This window comes from Myotis myotis, unplaced genomic scaffold (assembly GCF_014108235.1).
Source record: "Myotis myotis isolate mMyoMyo1 unplaced genomic scaffold, mMyoMyo1.p scaffold_m19_p_19, whole genome shotgun sequence".
In the NCBI taxonomy this organism is placed as follows: Eukaryota; Metazoa; Chordata; class Mammalia; order Chiroptera; family Vespertilionidae; genus Myotis; species Myotis myotis.
In genome coordinates this window covers 12,610,909-12,635,378 of record NW_023416323.1, presented here as the reverse complement: position 1 = coordinate 12,635,378, position 24,470 = coordinate 12,610,909, and the positions used below count along the sequence as shown (strand labels likewise).

General features: G+C 47.1%; 1 protein-coding gene across 1 annotated transcript in view; it reads right to left on the bottom strand.

Moving 5' to 3' along the window:
- Positions 1-24,470, bottom strand: part of PEPD (peptidase D) — a 112,822-nt gene that overhangs the window by 68,147 nt on the left and 20,205 nt on the right. Inside the window, exons 5-7 of the mRNA XM_036345892.1 lie at positions 20,663-20,710; positions 19,259-19,320; positions 5,480-5,524 (exon numbers count right to left, since the gene is read on the bottom strand). Of these exons, the coding sequence (XP_036201785.1) occupies positions 5,480-5,524; positions 19,259-19,320; positions 20,663-20,710 (155 nt within the window). The remainder of the gene's footprint in view (positions 1-5,479; positions 5,525-19,258; positions 19,321-20,662; positions 20,711-24,470) is intronic.

Genomic DNA, 24,470 nt, shown 5'->3' with positions numbered 1-24,470 from the left:
GGCACTCTGGGCCTGATGTCGCCCCCGGCGCCAGGCATATCAGCCTGGCCCAGTATCTCCATGACACAAGCACCGGAAACTTTTCAGATTACTGCAGCGAACAGGGCTTTCCGGCATTCTGCAGTTTCTCCCCATCTTGAGGAGAAAGTCCCTGCCCTGAACCTGATGAGGCAACTTCCATTAGTCCTGAGCACAACAAGGGAAGGGCAGGGGGACTGCACCATGGTCCCGCCCTGCAGGCCCAGTGGCCTCTGGAGTGAGGGATGCTTAGTGTCACACTCAGCCCCAAAGGATGGGCAAGTCACGGTTAGAAATGTGATCTGCAAGGTTTCTATCCCTAAGAGAGGAGAAGGTCACCTCCTCCATGAAGCATCGAGGATCGAGGCTCTAGACAAGACCTCACAGATGCCACCTAAGAGGTCAGACAGCAGGCAGGGGGGCTCTTCCCCAGCAAGAGGAGGTCCTGCTGTGTGTGGAGACAGGCACTCGTGCACAGCCCCCAGCTCCTGGCCATGCCAGTGAGCATCACCGCTCCCAGGGGCTGCTCAAGTACAAGGCAGCAGGGCCAAGACTCAGGCCTGAAACGACAAAAACTGGACTAGGCAGAGATTCATTTGTGCAGTCAGCCCGCCCCCTCCCCCCTTAAATATTCACAGGTCACAAAGCTGCCTCTGGACATTAAACCCAGGATGAAGACATCAATTAACTGAGGTCTGAATGCCCCATGGAGGAAAACGGTAGCAAGATGAGCTGAAGTATTTCCAAAAATCAGTTTCTAAGCATCAGAGTGCCACAGTGTTCAACAAAACCCACCGGAAAGGACAGGAATTCCGTCTCTCCTGCAGATGAATGTATGGGGGATGGTTCTGTGGGAGAGGTGGGTGGGAATTCAATTCCACAGGACCCCCAAGACCATTCCTTCCACCCCTAGAGATGCAAAGGGTAAAATTCCAGAACAGCAGCAGGGACAGCAAAGAAAGAGCTGGCTGGAATTACAAATCTCCAAGAGGCTCAATGAATGAGTCTTCTCAGAGAAACCAGAGCCATGAAGTAGTGATGGCTCAGTGCAGCTGTGAGCCCAGCGTGTCTAGGACCAGAGTGGGGCCAGGCAGACGTGGGCCACATGCAGGGGAGGCGCCCGGGACCAGGCCCTGATGTTCCCACAGCCCGGCTCCTGCCTTCTGGCACACCATATCTCAAGTTCTCACTGTGCTTAGGATCCCACTTTCCTTGGGTTTATTAACTTTGGGTTGAATGCCTACTAGTATATGTTTGGAGACAAAAACAGCAAAAAGTATTCTTACTGAAATAGTTTTCACATATGTATCGAGAATCTAGGTCATCACCTACGTGCCTTTTCTAATTTGGGATGCAGGATCCTGGTGTGCTCTGCCCCTGAACCTCACCATCTCTGGAACACAGAAACGGGGTACAAATAGATCTGTTACCCCACTGCCTGATTAATGCACACAAGACACCTTTGCTCGGTGTAATCACCAGTTCTAAAACCGGCCTATGACTCAATTTCACAGTCTCACTTCAAAACCAAGGAGGCGCACGGCACTTGCTGACATGCTAGCTCTCCTGTGATGCTTCTGGGGGAACTTAACTCAGATTCAAGCACGGTGCTATCAGACAGTACAAAAGCATCTCCTTTCATTTCCCAGCCTACCTACAGATCAATTTCATCATCTGCAGAACAAGAAAAGAGAAACACAACCTAAATTATGGAAGTGAGATGCCTGCTCTTATTAAGTTTCAACTTTTGACCTCCACATTCAAACTGCAATACCCAGCACAAGAAGAGACATTATCAGTTATGATCTCATGTTTGTGGGGAAGAGTATGATTATAGAGGGATTTACAGGAAATCAAAAAGGCGCTGCTTGAGAGAATGGAAAACAATAAAGCAGTCACCAAGAGGAAATGAATGGCACCCAAACAAAATGAGAAAGGAAGCTCGGGAGCACGGGCAGAGGCTGCTCGCTGCCTCCCAGTCAGACAGCCTCCGGGGGATCCCAAAGCCCAGCCCAGTGGCTAAGCAGGAGCTGGGGTGCCTGTTGTGGCAGGAGGCATGGTGCTAGCTGACAGGCCCTGTCCTTCCACCACCCCTAGTCCATGGCCTCACACAAGACTTGTTTTGGGGCTCTGACAGCCCTGCATGTCCAAGAGTGCATTGAGAGAAAAGCTGGCACACAGGTAGGCCCCCGCCCGACAGGTGCTCCTCAGAGCTGCAAGGGCCAGCGCCTGGGCCCAGCTCCTGGCTTTTTCTTGGGCAAATCAAGTGTTTTCTCATCTGTAGCATGGAGATTCTCAGAGAACTACCTTATAACATATACAAAATAGCTCTTTAAATAAGGTGACATGTCAAGGGCTTAGCACAGCGGTTCTCAACCTATGGGTCGTGACCTCTTTGGCGGTTGAACGACCCTTTTATAGGGGTCGCCTAAGACCATCCTGCATATCAGATATTTACATTATGACTCATAACAGTAGCAACGTTAGTTATGAAGTAGCAATGAAAATAATTTTATGGTTGGGTCACAACATGAGGAACTGTATTTAAAGGGCCAGAAGGTTGAGAACCACTGGCTTAGCAGAATATCTTGCACACAGGAAGTCTCTAAAGGTGACAGCACTTATGCTCTCACTGGACTCTTCAGCCACCCAGCAAGGAAAACCACATCTGCTTTGTAGGAGGAAACTGATACTCAGTGCTTTAGACTGAATATTTGTCTCCCTCCGAAATTCCTGCTGAAATCTAATCTCCTATGTCTTGCTATAGGAAGCAGGACCCTTGGAAGATGATCAGGTCATCAGAACAGAGCCCTCATGGATGGGGTTGGGTGCCTTTACAAAAGAGGCCCCAGAGAGCTCCCTGTCCCCTCTGCCATGTGAGGACACAGAGAGAAGACGGCCATGTCTGGACCAGGAAGTGGATCCTCACCAGACACCACGCCAGTCCGCACCTTGATCTTGGACTTCCAGCTTCCAGAACTGGGAGCAATAAATTCCTGTTGTTTACGAGGTGATACTTAGTGAGGGCAGTCCGATGCTCTAAGACACACCCACACTGGGAGTTAGGAGCTCCTCCATCCCCATGTTACAGAAGAAGAGGCTGAGGCCCCTCCCACACTGGGAGTTAGGAGCTCCTCCATCCCCATGTTACGGAAGAAGAGGCTGAGGCCCCTCCCACACTGGGAGTTAGGAACCCCTCCACCCCCATCTTACAAAGGAGGAAGCGGAGGCTCCGAATATTAAGTGACTTTCCAAGCAAAGTGGGCTGGGGTTAGAGGTTGTATCTGCCCGATTGGGTGGTTTATCCGTTACCCCAGACAGCTTCTCTCTACGGGGCCTAGAGACAGACTGTGTTAAAAACATTCAGGACCCAGGGGCCCAAAGATACATCAATGAGTCATAATTTAAAGTTCAGAAAAGGCCCCTCTCTCCTGCAAATGAGGGGCCTGCCCCCCTCCCACGGAGACTCCTTCCTTCATGACTAGGAGGGCAATGATCCTGACTGCCGGGCTCGCACTGAGCATGACTGCAGTCCCTACAGAGGCCAGCACCCACACAATGAAAACCCACCCCTGCGGCAGTGAGGACGATGTGACATTTCTAAAATGGTTCTACTGCCATCAAATGCCAAATGAGTCCTTTCTGCCGCTGGCTTTAATAAAGTTGGGAGGTATTCTTATGAACGCAGAATCCACTTCAGAGCCTTGGAAATGTCACTAGAATTAAAGTGTTTGTTCCAAAGTGATGAACTAATGACTTATCCCTTAGGAGATGCTGGAGCATGCCTTTCAGCCATCGTCTCTAAAGCATCGACTGTAAGCAGCCATGAGGGAACGCCACATGTAGAACGTGAGTGGACTCGGCCCATTCCCGAGTATCCAGGATTTATTCTTCTGTCAACTGGGGGCTAGAGACGAGCCAGGCATTTGTTACTTTATAAAAACAAGAGGTGGCCATGTACTTGAAGAACACAGGCCCCACCCTCAGAATGTGTGGCCATGACAAGCACTGGGCCAGGGCTGCTGACAGCACTAAGCTGGCAGGCCTGCCTTCCAGCTCCTCCAGGATCAGTAGTGATGCCTGCCAACAGCCCTCAGGCCTTCACCTCCAACCCAATCACTGGCCCCTGACTCAAAATCAACACACGCCACAGAACCTGCCCCTCCTAGCCATCACCATCTTTAGTCTCCAGCTGTTCAGGACAAAAACCCAGAGTCACTTTCAACTTCCCCCTCACGCAACTGTCACAGTAGATTCCTCTCGGGAACATTCCCCTTGACTGACGCTTTACCTCTCAACTCTGTCCCACCACCCTCCACTGCCACCTAGAACCTGCAATAGCTTCTTATCTGGCAACCTGTCCCCACCCTTGCCCTACAATTGAGTCTCCAGCCTGAAGCCAAAATGATTTTTTAGAATGCAAACCTGATCCTACCATTCTGCTTAAATATGTCAAAGGTTTCCCTTGGTTCCCATTTCTCTCAAGACGAAGTCCAAGTTGGCACCACAGCCGACCCAGCCCCTGCCCAACTCTCCAACCACCCTCCAAGCACTTGTCCAGTGTGTGGCTCTACGTGGGACACGCAAGGCGATTTCCCTTTCTCATCTCCAGCCTTTGAACAAGTTCTCTCCTCCCCTGCTCCATGCTTCCCCAACCTCACCAACCACAGCGTTCCCAAGCTCCAAGACTAGGTGAGAAAGCCCTCCCAAACAGATGAGGAAAGGTGACCATACGGCCTTAGGATCAGACGTGAGGAGTCTACACACCTCCCAGTCAGGTGATGAGGTGGCAAAGGCCCTGCCTTACTACTCTCCTACATTCAGAGTGAGTGCAGACATGTAGCAAATAAAAACATTTTGGTGCTATCGAAGAGCAACTTGACGGTTAGGAAGAAAACTAATGGCACAGGGTTAGGGTAGGGTTAGGGTTGGAGGGCCACTTCCAGAGTCCACAAAGGCAATGCCCAACCTGAGGAAGCTTGTCCTGCTTTGACCTGCCAGAAACCAGTTATGCTGCAGGTAGAGGCTGCCAACATCACCAAGGGAAGAAAGTAGGTATAATAGGATGCCAACTACTCAAGATAGATGCATGACATGAGGAAAACATGTTTACCTTTCTGATCATATGTAAGATATTTATTTTTAGTCTTTTCACTATCTACTTTAACTGAGCTACAAACGGTTGGCTTATTTTTAGTAGGAGCTTCAAAAGACTGAAAATAAAGGAAAAGATAAGTGAAATTTAATTGACATTCAAAGGACTCATGCTCTTTCAAAAAAACAACCAACTGACAAACAAACAAAAAACCAAAGAAGACAGAAGACATAAGACTCTGAGAGAAGATCTGGGAACTGGCTTGTCTGCTGGGCTCTCTGACTTGGAGTAGCAGGAAGAGCAGGGGCTCTCACCTTCCTGAGCTGAGCACAATGAACAGTCAAGGTAGCCACAGGTTGTACTTACCATTCCACAATCTCCGGATGAAGAATGGTGTTGTTGACATTGAACCTACAGAGGAAAAGCAAATCAAGTTCATTAGTGCAATGGTCTATCATCTCCCAGCAAGAAATACCTCATTCAATACATGACCAAAAGGGGGCCCCAAACTTTAATTTAATGACTCGCTGGCCCATATAAGGCCCATATTCCTGCAGCAGACATGTAGTGCAATCAGTTGGGAAACAAGCTGCCATCTTCCATCCTTGCTAGGCAGACAGTTTAGCTTCTTCTACCAAGTACAGCAATACACGCATAAAGGGTGTCTCAGAAGAAACGGAGAAAGGAGCAGAATATTTGAAAAATATAATGACCCAAAACTTTGCCAATTTAATGAAAAACATTAATCTACACATGCATAAAGCTAAATGAACTCCAAATAGGATAAATTCAAAGAGCTCCACACCTAGACACATCATAATCAAACTGACAAAAGACAAAGAGAGAATCTTAAAAGTAGCAAGAGAAAAGTAATTCATCACATACAGGGAATCTTCAATAAATTGGTGGCTGCTGCCCAGCCAGCATGGCTCAGTGGTTGAGTGTCGACCTATGAACCAGAAGGTCATGGTTCAATTCCTAGTCAGGGTAGATGCTTGGGTTGCGGGCTCAATCCCCAGTAGGGGGCATGCAGGAGGCAGCCGATCAATGATTATCTCTCATCACTAATATTTCTCTCTTTCTTTCCCTCTCCCTTCCTCTCTGAAATCAATAAAAATATATTTTTTTTTAAAAAAAAAGATTGGTGACTGCTTTCTTATCAGAAACTACAGAGGTCAGAAGGCAGTGGGATGACATATGCAAAATGCTGAAAGAAAAAACTGTCAACCAAGATTCTATGTTCAGCAAAGCTGTGCTTCAAAAATGAAGCAGAAATTAAAACAGTCTCAGATGAACAAAACCAAGAGAATTCATTGCTAGGAGACCTACCCTACAAGAAATACTAAAGGAAACCTTTCAAAATGTAATGAAAGGATAATAGAGAGTAATATAAATCAACATGAAGTAAAAAAGAGCACTGGTAAAGGTAGTTACATGAACAAGTATAAAGACAGTATAAATGAATTTTTTTTCTTTTTATACCTTTTCTTCTCCTATCTAACTTAAAAGACAACTACATAAAGTAATAATTGTAAATCTGTGTTGATAAGCACAAAATATACAGAGATGTAATCTGTATGCAATAACAGCACAAACGAAGGGGGAAATGGAAGTATATAGGAGCAAAGTTTTTATATACTATTGAAATTAAGTTGACATTAATGCAAACTAGATTGTTACTTATAAGTTTAAGAAGTCATTTGTAATCTCCTGGGTAACAACTGAGAAAATAACTAAAACATACAGAAAAGGAGATGAGAAAGAAATCAAAACCATATACTACCAAAAAAATCAAATAAATACAAAAGAAAGTAGCAGCGAAGAAGCTGAGGGACAAAATAACATATGACATACAGAAAAAAATAACAAAGTAGCAGAAGAAAGCCCTTCCTTATCAGTAATTACTTTAGATGTAAATGGATTAGATTATCCCATTAAAAGGCATGGATTGGCAGAATGGATAAAAATAAATATGAACCAACTACATGCTCTAAAGAGACATATTTTATTATCCCCCTCCCCCCAATATATGGCTTCTTACTGCATCTTTAAAATATCACAGATAAGTCTGAGGAACGATCACCTTGCTATTTCTATAGCTAGACAACTTAGATCTCTATATTCATCAGACTGCTGAACTGTTCCTTTTTCAGAAACATAGATACCATCCCAAAATTTTCTGATACCCTTTTTTAATTGTTCTGGCTTGCTGAATCAAAGCAGCTGAATTTGATACAAGTTCAATGTCATTTCCTTCAAGAATTAACTCATCTTCTGGGCTTAACATACTGAACAAGAAACACCTAACCTCATCCAAACCCTGTAGATGTATTTTTTGCCCAAGAAATTTCTGATTTCAACAAAAGAACCAATCTCTGGAATAATCATGTTAATGGGGACATGGCTGCACACAGACCTCATCTTGTACCAGAAACCCAGTATAACACCATTGGTAATGCTCTGTACATGACTGCAGATAGTGCACAGTAGCCATTCTACTTCACCATTTGTCAACACAGAGCCTCTTCTTTTTCATTCCAGGGAGGCTGAGTTCTGCACTGATGTGATTGCAGTCCTTCTGAAGGGTGCCTCGGGACCCTTTACAATAACTGAGTGTCCCCCCTTCAGAGTGATGTCCACGTTTTCTGAAATGTCGACAGTCTGACTGCTGAGAATGATCTTCATCCTCACAATAGATGCGGTAAAGAGCTAAAGAGGCTATAGATTCAAAGACAAATCAGTGAAAGGATGGGAAAAGATATACATATGGTCCCCAAGTTTCAATGGTTTGGCATGATTTTTCGACTTTATGACAGTGTGAAAGCAATAAGCATTCAGTAGAAACTGTATTTCAAATTCTGAATGTTGATCTTTCCCCAGGCTACTGACATGCAGTACAATATCTCTCATGATGCTGGGCATTGGTAGTGAGTCACAGCTCCTGGTCAGCCACATGATCACAAGGGTAAACAATTGATACTCGACAGTGTACTGTGTTGCCATTGTTTTTTGGAAATTGTGTTTTGTGGTTTTGCCCCCCATCATGTCTACAAAACCCACATCTGTGTCTACTGCTTCCTGATGAGAAGAAAAGGAGAAAGGCAATTACTTTTTGAGATAAAACTCAAGACAACTGCCCAATTTTAGGCTACTGTAAGTGGTCTGAGCACATTTAAGATAGACTAAGCTACCAGTATGTTGTTCAGTAGGTTAGTGTATTAGATGTATTTTCAACTTATACTGGTTTACCAGGATTTAACCCCATTGTAAGTCAAGTTGCATCTGTATCATGCAAACAGAAACCAAAAAAGACATCAGACAAAATAAGCCTTTTACTACACACAATGAAAGAACATTTATATTGATAAAATGGAAAATTCATGAAGTAGATATAATAATTATAAACATATATGCACCTAACAACATCTCTCCAAGATAGATGAATTAAAACTTGACAGAAATGAATGAAAAATGGATAATTTATAATACTTGGAGACTTTAATACTTTGTGGTAATGAATAGAACAACTAGATAGAAGATCAACAAGGAAACAGAAGACTTGAACAACATTATAAACCAATTAGTCCTAACAGACTATCCAAAAGCATAATCCATTTTCTCAAGTGCTCATGGAACATTCTACAGAACAGACCATATGTTAGGCCATAAAATAACTTCCAACAAAATTAAAAGGATTGAAATCATACTAAGTATGTCCTCCGACCACACTGGAATGAAACTAGAAATCAATAACAGAAGGAAAATTTACAGGTATGTGAGAATCAAATTATACACTCCTAAATGTGGACCAATAAATAGGTCAATGAAGAAATCACAAAGGGAACTAAAAATACTATGAAACAAATGGAAACAAAAATACAACATACCAAAGTGTATTATTAGTTGCTAACACAGTGGTTAGAGAGAAATTTATAGCTGTAAATGCCTACATTAAAAAGGAAGAAAGTTATCTCAAATCAATGACCTAGCCTTCTATCTTAAGAAACTAAAAAAGAACAAACTAAACCCAACGCAAGACAAAAAAACAAAATAATAAAGATTAGAGCAAAAGTAGAGTAGAGAATAGAAAAACCAACAGAGAAAATAAAAAGTTGGTTCGTTGAAAAAGATCAACAAAACTGACAAAGAAACAAAGAGAAGGCTCAAATTATGGAAATAAGTAATAAAAGAGGGTATACTATGACTAACTTAACTGACAGAAGAAATAAAAAAAAAATCTAAATAGACCTATACCAGGTAAAGAGAATGAATTAGTAATTAAAAGTCTCACAGCCCAGCCAGCGTGCTCAGTGTTTGAGTGTCGACCTATGAAACAGGAGATCATGGTTCAATTCCTGGTCAGGGCACATGCCCAGGTTGTGGGCTCAATCCCCACTGGGAGGGGGGTGGTGTGCAGGAGGCAGCTAATCAATGATTCTCATCATTGGTATTTGTATCTCTCTCCCTCTCCCTTCCTCTCTGAAATCAATAAAATATATATATATAACAAACAACAAAAACTCAATGAACTGGGAAGAGAAGGGAACTTCTGCAACCTGATTAAAGTGTACCTACAAAAAACTCATAGCTAATATCATACTTGATGGTCAAAGACTTAAAGCTCTCCCCTAAAATGAGGAATAGGGCAAGATGTCCTCTCTCTCCATTTCTATTAAATACTTTACTAGGTATTCTAGCCAGGGCAATCAGGCAAGAAAACGAAATAAAGGGTATTAAGACTGGACAGAAAGAAGTTAAACTATTTCTGTAGATGATATGATCTTAGAAAATCTAAGCAATACAAACACACACACACACATACACCATAAAAACCACCTATTAAAGCTAGTAAACAAGTTCAGCAAGTTTACAAGATAGATGATCAACATTAAAAATCAGTTATATTTCTATAAACTAGCAATAAATAATCTGGAAATGAAATTAAGAAAACAATTCCATTTACAATAGCATAAAAATTTGTTACTTAGGATTAAATTTAACAAAGAAGTTCAAGACTCATACACTAAATTGTGAACCATTCAAAAAATTAAAGAAGGTCTAAATAAATGGAAAAGCATCCCATATTCATGGATTGGAGGAATTAATTTTTTTAATGATGACAATACCCTCCAAATTGATCTACAGATTTAATGCAATTCCTACCAAAATCTCAGCTCACTTTTTTACAAAAATTGAAAAACTGATCCTAAAATTTATGTGGAAACTCAAGGGGCCAAAAAAATCTTGAAAAAGAGAAATAAAGTTGGAGAATTTGCACTTTCTGACTTAAAAACTTACTGTAAAGCTTAACTGTAAAGCTTTATTAACTATAAAGACAGGGTGGTACTGGCACCATACATAGTTATTACAATATTATTGACTACATTCCCTATGCATTTTTAAGTGTACAGTTCAATGGCATTAAGTACATTCACGCTGTTGTACAACAAACACCAGTGCAACCATCACCACTATCCTTCTCCAGAACTTTTCCCACATCTCATACTGAAACTCTGTACCCATTAAACACCAACACCCCATTCCTCGTTCCCCCCAGCTGCTGGTAACCACTGTTCTATTGTATGTCTCTATGAACTGGACTATTTCATGTCAGTGGAATTATATAACATTTGATCTTGGTCAATTGATTTTTGACAAGGTTACCAAGAAAATGCAATAGGGGAAAAGATCATCTTTTAAACAAATGTTGCTGAAACAACTGGATATCCACACAAAAAGGAATGAAACTGGATCACTACCTCATATTATATACAAAAGGTAAATCCAACTAGACCAAAGTCCTGAATGTAAGAGCTAAAACTATAAAACTCTTAAGAAAAAAACATGGGTATAAATCTTTATAGCCTTGTATTAGGCAACAGTTTCTTAGACAATGACACCTAATGTACAATTAGCTGAAGAAAAAGAGATAAACTGAACTTCATAAAACCTTGTGTAACAAAGGACATGTCAAGAAAGTGAAAAAACAATGCATAGAATGAAAGAAATTTTTCACAAACTGTGCAGGTGTAGTATCCAGAACATATACAGAACTTTTATGATCTATATATATGTAAAAGGCTAATATGCTGTGTCCGACCATTTGACCATTCAACTGGTAGCTATGACACGCACTGACCACCAGGGGTCAGTTGCTCAATGCACAGGCATGGAAACATGGAACAGACTGATGAATCTCAGAGGGAAGCAGGGAGAGGGTAGGGTAGGAAAAGATTAACCAAAGATCTTATATGCATACTAGAGGTTCGGTACACCAGTGGGGTCCCTCGGCCTAGCCTGAGCCCTCTCGCAATCTGGAACCCCTCGGGGAATGTCGGACTACTGTTTTTGGCCCCATCCCCACAGGCCAGGCTGAGGGACCCCACCTGCAGGGATCAGGCCGAAACCTGCTCTCCGACATCCCCCGAGGGGTCCCAGATTGTGAGAGGGCGCAGGCCAGGCCGAGGGACCCCACCTGTGTACGAATCTGGGCCTTTAGTACAACAATAAAATTACAACACAATTTAAAAATGGGTAAAGGATCTAAATAGACATTTCTCTAAAGGAGATATGCATATGGCAAATAAGTACAAGAAAAGATGCTCATTGTTAGCTATCAAGAAAACACAAATAAAAACCATGAGATACTACTGCACAGCCACTTACATGGCTACAATAAAAAAGAAAGATAATAACAAGTGTTGGTGAGGGAATGTAAGCTAGTTTAACAATTCCTCAACAAATTTAACACAGAGTCACCATAAGTCTCAGAAATTCCATTCCTAGGAATATATACAAAGGAATTGAATGCATATGTTCACACAAAAACTTGTATATCAATGTCCACAGCAGCATTATTCTTAACAGCTAAAAGGTGGAAGCAACCAAGAGTTCACCAACTGATAAACATTCAAACATAATATGGTATATATCTATAGACTAGAATATTTTTTCAGCTATAAAAATGAGCAAAACTGATTCATGCTACAACATGAATGAACTCTGAAAACATGCTAAATGAAAGAAGCCAGATACAAAGGCCACATATTGCACGATTCCATTTTTATCAAATGCTAGAGTGGGCAAATCCATGGAGACAGAAAGTAGATTAGTGGTTGCTAGGGGAATGGGAAATGACTTCCTAGTGGGTAGGATTTCTTTTTGGATGATGAAAATATTCTAAAATTGATTGTGATGATAACTGCACAAATCCGTAAATATACAGAAGCCATTTAACTGTACACTTTAACAGGTCAATTGTAATGTATGTAAATTGTATCCCAATAAAGCTGTTCTTTTAAACTTATGAGTTACGTATATAATGAATCTTACATGTACATTTTATTTCAATAAAGTCCATTTATAAAATTGACAGAATGAGAAAAGAAATAAATTCATAAAGCACAGTTTGACATTTTCTCATACCTCTTGTGGTGATAGAACAAGCAGAGAAATCAAGAAAGATGCAGAAAATATGAATAATTACAATTAATCAACCTGACTTAACTGACATATACAGAGCACTACAGCTAACAACATGCTCTCTTCAAGTACCCAAGAAACATTTATCTTAATGATCATATGCTGGAAGTTTTAATAAACTTCAAAGTATTAAAATCCTGAACATGTTTACCAATTACAGTAGAATTAAACTAGAAACCAGTAACAAAAAGAATATAAAATCCCAAATTGTTTGGAAATTAAGCCACTGTTCAAAGAAGAAATAATGGAATTAGAAAATAAAAACATAAAATATAACAAGTGAGATGCAACTAAAACAGTGCTTAGAGGAAAATGTATAGCTCTAAATGTATTTAGTGGAAAAGAACACTGAAAAGCATGACCTAAGTTCCCATCATAAGAATGTCCCCTTCTTCTTTCTCAAGAAGCTAAAGAACAAATAAACCTAAAGAAATGAGAAGAAAATTAAAAAGAACAGAAATTAATGAAATAAAAAGCAAATATACAGTAAAGAAAAATCTATAAAGCCAAAAGTTGTTTTTTGCTGGGATGAACATTATTGAAAAGGGGACCTCAGGAGAGAGAAGGATCAGATTGGCATATCCCTGACACTGTCCTGTGCAATCCGCAGCTCAAGCTATCAGGAGACAGCTGAGAGCGCACGACATGTGACAGGCCTCAGCAGAGAGCGCTTGGCAAGCCCTCAACCCCCTGCGTCCTCAGCCCTGTGGCTTCTTGGGTCAGGATATCACACACAGGGCATGCAGGCTATGACCAACCAGGGACTCTCCACGGCCTCGTTACTGGTGTTTAAAAACAACGATCTACTGCCATGTTGTGAGGCTGTCACACCCACTCCTGGCCAAGCCCGATGAGAACGCTTAGGGACAGGGGAGAAAAGAGAGAAGGGGTATGGGCGGGTAGATGGCCAAAGCTTTTGGATTCCTAATAAGCATGTAAGACTACTTAATTCAAAGTCAACCAAAACGTTGTAGAATCAAAGCCCTACTTGTGAAATATCAGAGAACACAGGCAGCCAACATGTTTCAGCGTGAAGAACAGAGAGAGCAGCAGATGACATAAATCAAGACGACAACACAGACTCTGCCTCCCATTTCGCCAAATGTCACTTTGACATTAGGAAAAGCAATGGCCTATCTCCTCAACAGCCAAACGCACCAGTAAAATTTCGCTGTACAAATGTACGTGCGTATACACACATCCACCCACATACCCCCAAGCAGCAAAGTGACCCAGCACATAAACAAACACAGCTAACATGACAGACAAGATGAACTCACACAAAGGCAGTATACTTAGAGAAGAGGCCACACAGACACACACAGATGTGTATACAACAGACACACACTCAGAGACACACAAATGCACACAGGTGTATATTCACAAACACAAACACATACATGCACACAGACTCAGGCACATACACTCAAGAGACATGGATACACGCCCAGACGCACACACCCAGACATACACTTAGACTAACACACAAAGATCCACACCCAAATATATACACGTGCAGAAACACATACACTCACACAAATGCACACACAGAAACAAAACACCAAGACAGAGAAACACACTCAGACACACACAGAAGGGTTCAAAAAACATTCACCACAATGCTGACAGGCTTTAAGTCAGGGCTATGAAATTCAGATATTCCTTGCTTTTGCCACTGTGCTAGTTAGCATTTTCTATGATGAGCATGTAATTGTGTAAAAAAAACACACAAACCCACCAGTGCCTGAGCGGGTGGGGTGGGGTGGGGGGCGTGTCCTAGCACAGGCTAATTCCCCGGTGGGCTCCACCTGCGGGCTGGGTGATGCAGGGTAAGTAGCGTGGGCCCACACACCCCTGCCCCAGCTGCCGGCCTCCTCCTGCCGTTTCTAACCAAGGAGGACAGCGAGGCCTGCCTGGAAAGCCAGCCCTGGAAGAGCCCCCACTCCCGCCCCTCCTAGGGGCTGAGGCAGGTGCTTGTCCCTGCAGGATCTCTCTCTGGAGATTCCAAGGGCCGTAACTAGAAGCCCAATCCCAAATACTAACTTGATACACAAGTTAACAGTAACCAGAAAGCCAAGGTCCCCACGCCACAGACCAGTATTTTGCTGTAATTGCCATGTTTTAATAATGTCCCTCTACTTCGTGGTTTGCAAAATTCACATCTTTAAATATTAATATTCCTGAAATAATAATCCCCAAATCCACCAATTTCATATTTAACTGCTATTTAATGGAATTAATTTGTAACTGATGGTCTTCAAATATGCAAAGCAATTTAAGTAAATGCCAAAAGATAAGAAATAAGTAGATCCTGACTAAGCAACTGATGTCAAGTATCAACCATATTCCTGTCGGGCAACAGTATGAAACAGAGCCCTCTGTACCTCACACCCCACCCCACCCCTGGCTCCTGGGCACACCCTCGGCCTGGTTTCAGGGGAGCTCTCCTGTCAGGAACGTTCCCCATTAAGCTATATGAATGTGATGTATGAGTGACCCTTGGCTAAGGCCACCTGGGCCCCCACAGACCTCCCCTTTCCCTTCCCAGCCAGCATCTCTCTCAGAACAATTGGCTCAAAAGTCCACTTCCTCAGGCGGACACAGATCTAGCAAGTCTGACTTTGCCCCCAGGCTGCAGGGCCAACCCTTCAGGCAGCTGTGGTGGCCAAAGCCCACAGGAAGAAGCCTCGTGTCCTCCTGACTGCAGAGCTGTCCCTCCATCTCAGCTGCGCCTCACCCAGCCCCAGCCCAGTCCGGCCATGCCCTTACCAGGACCTGACCATGAGACTGACCCCATCCTCTGGTCACAGCCCACAGAGGAGCCTGCTGCTTCCACACCTCTTACGGGAACTGTTCCTGCTCCAATCCAGGGCCTGGGCCAGAGCCCAAACTCAGCCAGAGGCCTGGCAGACCATCCCCACCTCTCCCTTCACCCTGGCTCCCCAGGGAGGACAAAGCCACACCCCTTGAGTCTAGGGAGCCCAGGCCATGGGGAGACCCTAGTGCACATCCACCATCCCTACCCCATCTCTGGCTCCCTGTTCCCCTTGCTCCTGGTCCTCTACCAACTCCACCACTGCAAGACCTGGCACACTCCCTGTTGCGGGCAGCAGGCCTGGCCCTGATCTGGGAAGGGGGAGGGAGCTCTGAGGTCTCCCAGGAACAAACCCACAGCCCTACCAACACTGAGCCACAGTGTGACAGACTTGAGCGGCCAACCCCGAGAGGCCACACTTGGAGGGGTCACGGGCTGCTCACCCAGCTGGAGTAGGACCCAGAGGATTGGGCATAAGTGGATGGTGAGACCATTGTTCTGCCAAGCTCCCTCCTCTCCCAGGCCAAAGGTTGAAGGCAGCCTGGGACGGCCATCAGCACAAACTGAGAGGGCATACCTGAACTTCTGCTAAAGCAGGTCAATCAGGATCCAAGATGGGATGTGTTGCAGGAAAGTTCAAAAGGGCCACACCCCACAATTCCAGGAATAAGGCACTTCATTAGGGCAGCAAGAAGCACTGGTGATAAAAAGCAGTTGAGCACTAGAAAGTAGGACAACAGCAAGATTCCTCTTGCTTAGGAATCAGGCTATAATTATCCCCACCAACAGCTGGAGCTGCTGAGGGCAGACAGGTGAGCTCCACTGAACTGCAGTAGCCCTGAAGGACAAGAGCCTCCCCAGGCTGGCACTGAGGCCAGGAAGTGGCAGAGTCAAGGTGCCAACAGCCAGTGTGGGTGGAAGGCAGGGGGCTGGGCTGTACTATGTCCCAGGAAAACATATGTGACTGCAGGGAAAGCACTGTGGGCGGCTGGAGGCAGAGGCTGGGCCGGGGTCAGTGCCCATGGACGTGTAGTGGGGTGAACTACACTGCACAGTAGGATGGGAGGCCCAGAGGGAGGCATAGGGGACAAGCCCCCAGGGGACAGGAGGGGAGGGAGAACCACAAGCAGGCCAAAGGACCCCAAAGCAGAGAGACACACAGGAAGGCTCTCACATGCAATACATCAGCCAGGCCAGGAAACTGAGCCCCACTCATGGGTATGGTAAGGAATGCCATGCTCAGCAGTGAGGGGCCTGGGAAGCACCTCATTGTCAGCCCCCCTCTGGACAGGATCATGGGTTGGAGAGGGACCCCCCAGCTCCTGGGGGAAAATGTGCAAAGTTAGAGCAGCCCCTGGTTCTCTAAAAAGCCTCCCAAATGCTGACCATGTCGGTGGTGCTGACCAAGTACAGGATCCTCTGGGCTCTTGGCAGGGGCTGCAGAGACTCGGGGAGGAACAGGAAACAGAAGCTGGGGTCTGCTCATGGAGGGAGAGGTTGGGTTCACAGCGGGACGACTGCCAGGGGGGTAAGGATGACAGTGATAATGTCCCTGAGCCTCCACCGCAACCCACCTCTCTCCGGGAAACCTTAGGGAGCAGCCAGCAGTGCTCCGCTCTCAGGGGCTACATCCTGAGCTACCCCAAGAACCAGGCCTGCCACACCACCCACCAGACCTGTTCTGCGGTGCTGAGCAGGCATTATCTGCAGCAGAAACCTCTGGAGGGCAAGCAAAGACACACAGCCCGAAGCCCCACAGCTCACCCACACCCAGAGTTCTGTAATCAGCCATCCTCAAGTCTCCCTGGCCCACTGCACAGAGAGACTGAGACGCGGCTCAGAGGGGCAACGGGACTTGATGGGGTCTGCTCACGAGTGACCATTTACCGAACACCAGCTCCACGCTAGGCTCCAGATGAGTGGATCTCATTTTATCCCGACAGGTCTAAGCATGCCACACATGGCGAAGCCAAGGCTCAGAGGACAATTTCTGCTAAGGTCACAGAGCTGGCCAGCAAGGGGCCATCAGGGCTCCCTCCTCCTAGCTCAGGGCCCTCCCTGCAAAGCAGAGAATGAAGCAGAGGCTGGAGGGGCCGGCCCATGGGACCACAGAGCCATCCCCTGGTGTAGGTGGAGGCAGGTGAGCAGGACGCTGAGCACTGGCACCTGGCAGTGCTGGAGTGACCAGCGGAGGCCTGACTTAGGACAGGTGGCAGCGGGTTATGCCCTGCGACACACACGCCCTCCAAGGCCCTAGGAAAGACAGCATCTCCATGGCCAGCATTTCAACGAGCTGAGCTAATTGCTGCCAGCGTGGGAGATATGGTTGCTCTGGGAAAACTCCCAAGAGGATGCGGAGATTTGAGCGATGAAAAGAAGCAAACCTGACACCTGCTCCCCCTGCCCCATCTCTCTTATGTGGGGGGAGAGAGGGGAGTCTTGCATATTTATGAGCTCATAATCCTTCCTAATCACCCAGAAATCACACATACACACAAATTCCCGTGGCTCAGGCTCATACATAATTATAAGGCACTTCCTCTGTCATTGCCTCAGTCCACCAAAGGACGACCGAGGACGTGGCAGTGCAGTGTGGTGGGGGAGGGGCTGTGATCAAGGCACAGCAGCCTGGAGGAGCAGGTGCGCACCCCAAGGGCTTGTCTGCTGTAGCCTTGGGCTAGCAACACAGACCCCACAGACCCCCAGGGCCAGCCAACCCCAGCCCAGAGACCCGGCACCTCCGTGTTCACAGCGTGAGAGTGGTGAGGAGGGTGAGGTGCTGCACTGTGTGCCTAAAATCTGCCCTCCTGCCTGGAGAGACCTAGAAGGGGAAACAGGGGACTAGGCCTGGAGCTCGAATGAGGCGTGAGGGCAGGTAAGGCGGTCCAGACCTAGGGCGAGGGCAGCAGGAGACATGGGGGAGTTATTGCCAGCCAGACTCGGAGAAGTCAGAGGCCAGTAGTGAGGAAAGTGGGCAGATAAGAACAAAGACCACGAGCTCAGAGCAGATCCTAGAGCAGTGATGGCGAACCTTTTGAGCTCAGCCTGTCAGCATTTTGAAAAACCTTAACTTAACTCTGGTGCCGTGTCACATATAGAAATGTTTTGATATTTGCAACCATAGTAAAACAAAGACTTATATTTTTGATATTTATTTTATATATTTAAATGCCATTTAACAAAGAAAAATCAACCAAAAAAATGAGTTCGCGTGTCACCTCTGATACGCGTGTCATAGGTTCGCCATCACTGGCTTAGAGGGAAAGCAGGTGCACAAGTGGGGGCCTGCCTGTGCGTACACCGCGGCCAGGGCTCTACACCGCGGCCAGTGCTCCCCAGGCACTCAGCGGGCCTGCACTCTCACTATAGAGCTCAACAGAGAAGTGGCATCTGTTCCTTAAAGTAAAAGTTGAAGGAGAGAGTGAATGAACCTGCCTGGGGGCAGGGGCCTCAGCCCTGAGTATGAATTGATGAAGTGGCTGAGATGGGGGAAGGCATGGCAGGCAGAGGCGAGAGCCCTAGGAAGGCATGGAGAGAGGAGTTGACATGGTGTGTTCATTCAAGGGGCTGGGGTAGGAAGCAAGCAGCACACAGGGGCATGAGGCCTGAGTGGGCCATGGTGGAGGGATGCAGATCGGGGATGCAGGCCAGGGAATGGGATTCAACAAAGTTGAAGTGAGTTTAGGCAAATTATTTTCTAAGCATTTCATCAAAGTGTCCAGTCTGACCCCCCAGGGCCTCCTCCTGTTTGTGTATTTCGTGTCTAGTTTGTAGACTGGTAAGGGCCTGCTGGCGAAGATGTGAGCTGTGGAGGATGGAGGAAGTAGTTCCCGGGCCCCAGGACTCACTTGCTGATGCCCTCGAAGGAGGCCTCCCTGCAGACACTGCCGCTGTCGGTGTTGACGCCGCGCTGGGGAGAGAGAAGGAGAGTGAGGGCACAGATGCGTCACACAGGGCTGCATGGCACCCCACAGCCTGCACTGAAGGCCTGCCTCCTCCAGCCAGGCTCAGAACCAGGCTCAGACTAGGGAAGAACCTGGAGCTCGCACCCCAGTCTGGTGAAGCCATTCCTCCCTGCATTTCAGGTTAACGCCAAGCTAGACCCCGACCCAAGGCAGGCCCTCCTTCTGCAGCATCTTGAAAAGCAGAGAAAACAGGCCTCCTCTGTCAGCGCTCTTTGCAGACACCAGTTCAGGCCGCTCAGCTGAGGGGGGTGGGTGGCAAGAGCGGGGACTAAGACCACCCTCTACCCCAACCTGCTATCCCATGCTAGCCCCATCTCATGCACACACGCACACCAATGCTCCCCACTGACTGTGCTAAGAGCACTGTCGAATCCAGCCCTTCCAGAGATGCTGGTACAGTCCTCTCCTTTCCCTCGCTGTGAGGACACTCCAAGTGGAACTTGGACAGGAGCAAAGACAAAACAAAAGATTTAGAGAAACGTGCCATCCCTGGAGAGGCAGGTCAGTGTCTAATGGATCCCTCCAATGAAACACACTGGACCATCCGACCACAGTCATCTAACACAACCTTCCTTCTCAGCCATCCAGACAGCAGAGCGAGAAAGAGAGACCCCAGGAAGTGCTACCAAAAATAACCAAGAAAAGCTATTTCTGTAAAAATCAATTAACAAAGGAGAGAAGGGTCACTCTGGGAGGAAAGAAGAGTTATACACTTTTCATGCCTACAGCCCCCCAAGGCCAAAGAAGCACAAGGAAGCAGCCTCCTTCCCTGCGCCCTCGCACAGCCCGAGCGCCCCACAGGCTACAACGGCAGCAGCGGTCACCGTGCAGCCTGGCCGCCCCAGGCTGCGGCCGGCCATTGGTCACTCAGTGCCCGGGTTCAAAATCCGATGGCCCATCGCCCAGTGTCCTCACAGGCAGATACCATGGTGTGTTCTTCAAATTCTTTTAACAAGAGAGGAGACATAGGATGGAAGCAAATTGATATTCTCCATCCACAAATCCCAGGAGCTCAGCCTAACACAACACATCCTCTAGCTGGGGTTTAAGCCTTGGGGTGGGTATGGTGTGCTGTCCACAGTGGCCTCACATCCCAGCACATCCCAGGGAGACCGGAGAATCGAGGATGTGGTCCTGGACGTGTCTTTCTGTTCAGACTGAGAAGGTGTCATTAGTTATCACTGTGGATCGTTCCTCTCAGGTTCTCAATCCTCGACCTCTGCAGGGGCAGGTGGCTCCCTAAAACCCCTTCCTGCGCCCAAACACGCCCAGACCCTGGACACTTACCAAAGTGAGGAGGACCGAGGGACTCTGTGAGGTCAGCACACTGGCGATCTGAAAGGTCAGAAAGAAAAATCCACTTTAGAGCAACCAAGGAGGGACGGAGATGATACACCACCGTTACCCAGGGACAGCTCAGGTGTACCGAGCAGATCCCTGAACAGGAGCTGCTGCTGTGGCCCCCAGCCAGCAGACGAGGAAGCTGGGGCTCACAGGGAAGAAGGGGCTTCTGAAAGCCACACAGCTGTAAAGTGGCAGAGAGGAATTCAAACCTAAGCCAGGCACACTTCCCCCCATACCATCCTGCCTCCAGGCTCCACAAGGATTCTGGGCTCCAAGCAGCCAGACCCGCCCACCCTCCAAGGCCAGTGCCTCCGCTCATCTGACTAGTCCCTCCCGAAAGACCTGTATGGCAACGTCTTAGGCACTGGCCCCGCTAGCCTCCCGTCCCAGGGCAGACACTAGACACTTTCCTTCCTGCCCCTCATCAGTCCCCCAGCCTGTGGGATGTCAGCCATCCCCAATCCTCTCCCATTCCCTGGCCTGCATCCCCGATCTGTATCCCTCCACCATGGCCCACTCAGACCTCATGCCCTGTGTGCTGCTTGCTTCCTACCCCAACCCCTTGAATGAGCACACCATGTCAACTCCTCTCTCCATGCCTTCCTAGGGCTCTCGCCTCTGCCTGCCATGCCTTCCTCCATCTCAGCCACTTCATCAATTCATACTCAGGGCTGGGGCCCCTGCCCCCAGGCAGGTTCATTCACTCCCTCCTCTCTGGCCCCACTGATCGTCATCATTCCCTTGGCCAAGTGCCCATCATGCTGCCTTAGCCATGATGTCTGCAACCAGAGGTGCCAACCACCCTGGTGGGAGCACCTTCTTCCTCTCCTGGTCCCCCACCCCTCAGTCTGCTCCGAGCCTTAGCTACTGCAGCCCCCACTGGATCTGGGCCCCCAGGGCAGAGAACATTCTCCTCTCTGCAGCCCTTGCCCCTCCCCACATACCCACCCGAAATGCTTTAGTGCCCGACATAGGGTGAGAGTGAGGAGGATCTGCTGTTTGTTGTTTTACAGCTTTACTGAGCTGTCACTGACATATTCTACACTGCACATATTTAAAGTGCACATTTTGATAGTTTTGACATGTGTATATATGTGCTTTTTAATACTGAGAGGCTCACAGGGAAAACCTGGAAGATACTGAAAACTATAAAAACATAAAACACATCTACAATCCCATCCCCAGAGACCTTTTATCTCTGCACATAAAAACAGAGATCTGTAATGACATTTGGATCATACGAAGTTACACGCTTCGCTTATTCCCCATCATTAAATATTCTCCAAGCCCGCGGTTTTATGGTCACTACCACTGGGGATGGTGAATGTCCAGTGAGCCCTTGGTCATGCCTGTGCCGGCACTTCAGACGTCGTCTCATTTAACCACCATGAGCCGGTGCTGCAGACATCCAGACTTCACCAATGAGAAAGGCTTACAGGTTCGACTACCTGCCCAGGTTTCCAGTTAAAAAAGAGTAGCGCCCAGAGCTAAACCTACAGCTGTGAAATATTCTCTTACCAGATATGGCATAAGTCATTCATTCTTCTGTTGGACACAAATTATTTCTAAGGATTAACTATGATAAATAATGCCCTGGTGCGCATCCTTGTACATGAGCCTTTATTTCCTTAGATAAATTCCGTAAACATTTTATTTCCTTAAAACAAACAAACAAATCCAACCCAGTGAAACTTCTAGATGAAAAGCCATATACTTTGTCAAGATTTCTGATGCTCAACGCCAGATGCCCTCCAGACTGAACCAACCACCTCCCACCAGCAGTGCCTGAGGCTCCATCTCCCTGGCACCCCCTCATTGACTCAGTAACGGCTCAGAGAGCCTCTGCTGCACAAAGGATCGGCCTGGCGCAGTCCCTGCTACTCCCCAGGCCCTCCTGGAGTGTGTGGGGGGAGGGGTTCATTAAAAGGGAGAGCCTCGCTTTGAGCCCTGGGTGTGCTGTCACCTTGGTGAAGGGTCTCCATTCATCAGCACAGAACATCTTGTCAATTATAGCAGCGGGCACTTGGGGATGCATGTGCTACTGTCCTTGGGAGAAAGGGGTAGGATAACAAGTGTGTAAGCTGATGCTTTTTCTCTTAGCAACAACTCAGGATGTGCTGCTGAGCAACGGAGGAGAAAGCAGCCCTCTCAGTGCCGCCGGACGGACGTGCAGGCGAGTCTCGCTCGGCCCACAGAGGAGGCGGGTGCCTGCTAGTCCTGGCAGGGCCACATGGTCTATTGATCACAATTGCTTGAGTGGGTCCTGGTTACCTCTGCGGCTGCCAAACCTCCCCCAGCCTAGCAGTTCCATCTGCCTTTCCCCTTCCCTGTGGAGACCCATTAGTGCTACACTCTCATCAACACAGCCTGATTCCATGCCTCAAAAATTAAGGGGACATGACACGGCTATGTGTTACCGGCTTGAAATGCTGCTTGGGCACACAGGACAGCACAGCTCTGTCAACACAGGGCCTCATTTCTTCTTTTTTTAATAATATATTTTCTTTTTTAAAAAATACGTTTTTGTTGATGTTAGGGACAGAGAGATAAAAACATCAACAAGAGAGAATCATTGATCACCTGCCTCCTGCAAGTCCCACACTGGGAATTAAGCCCGCAACCTGGGCATGTGCCCTGACTGGGAATCGAACCATGACCTCCTGATTCATAGGTCAATGCTCAACCACTGAGCCACACTAGCCGAGCACAGGGCCTCATTTCCATGGAGTGTGGTCACCAGGGACCCATCGGGTCTCACAGACCAGTGCCACATCGATTTCCCAGGCAGCCTGGCCTCTCCAGCAGGTCGAGGTGGAGAGCACACACAGATCTCATCAGAGCCCCATGGACAAGGGTCCTCCCCTGCTGACAATCAAAGGCTCCCTGTGGACACCTCACATGCCCTCATGTCCAGAGCTCCAACCAGCCCTGCAGGCCATTCTTCACGGGTGAGCCAGAAAAGGGGGCTGGACAATCACAAAGCCCACACTGCTCCGGGGATCTGGGCGTCACCACAAGAATGTAAGCACCTGAATGAACTTTTTCATGTCAGTCTGAAACAGGGGTGCACAACATTGGCTGGCAATGCATTTAAATTTTGAATTTGTTTCTAAAATTTAAGCATCAGGAAAGATCACAAACAATATGGATTTATTTGCAGCTACTCTTGAACAATCAGAGTATCTAACAAGGCTGGGCCAGCAGTTCCACACAGCAGCTGCCTCGGCAGAGGTCCCGCCATAGACCCCACCCCTCCCTGATGCCTCTCCACACCGAGGCAGCATCCATCGCTGTGCTACCACAGTGGATTCTCTTACATCCATCCTGCCTGCATCGGAGCCGGTGACCCTCGTGCCTCCCAACATCTGCCCGCAGCCATTAAGAAGAACAAGGGTTCCATGTGCCCTCCGCCTCGCCAGCTCCCACCCCATCATGAATACCAGCCTTTGCACAGCACCTCAACAGCAATGCCTCGAAGAGCCTCAGGGTTCTCCTGAGTGCCCCCTTCTCAAAGGAACCACCATTCGCTCTACCTTCTCAATTATGAAACTCAGGATCATCATGGGGATGAAGGGAACTAGACAGCCAGGTTCGCAACGTCAGACACCTGCATGTTATACTTGCTATCAGGTGACCAGTCATGCCTGGGGCTGGGGCCTTCCTGTCCTCTTGCAGGAGACAAGTGTCAGCTGCTTCCCGGCTGGGGCTGGTCACAGACCAAGGCTGCCTGAAGTTCCATGGGCCTGAGCAC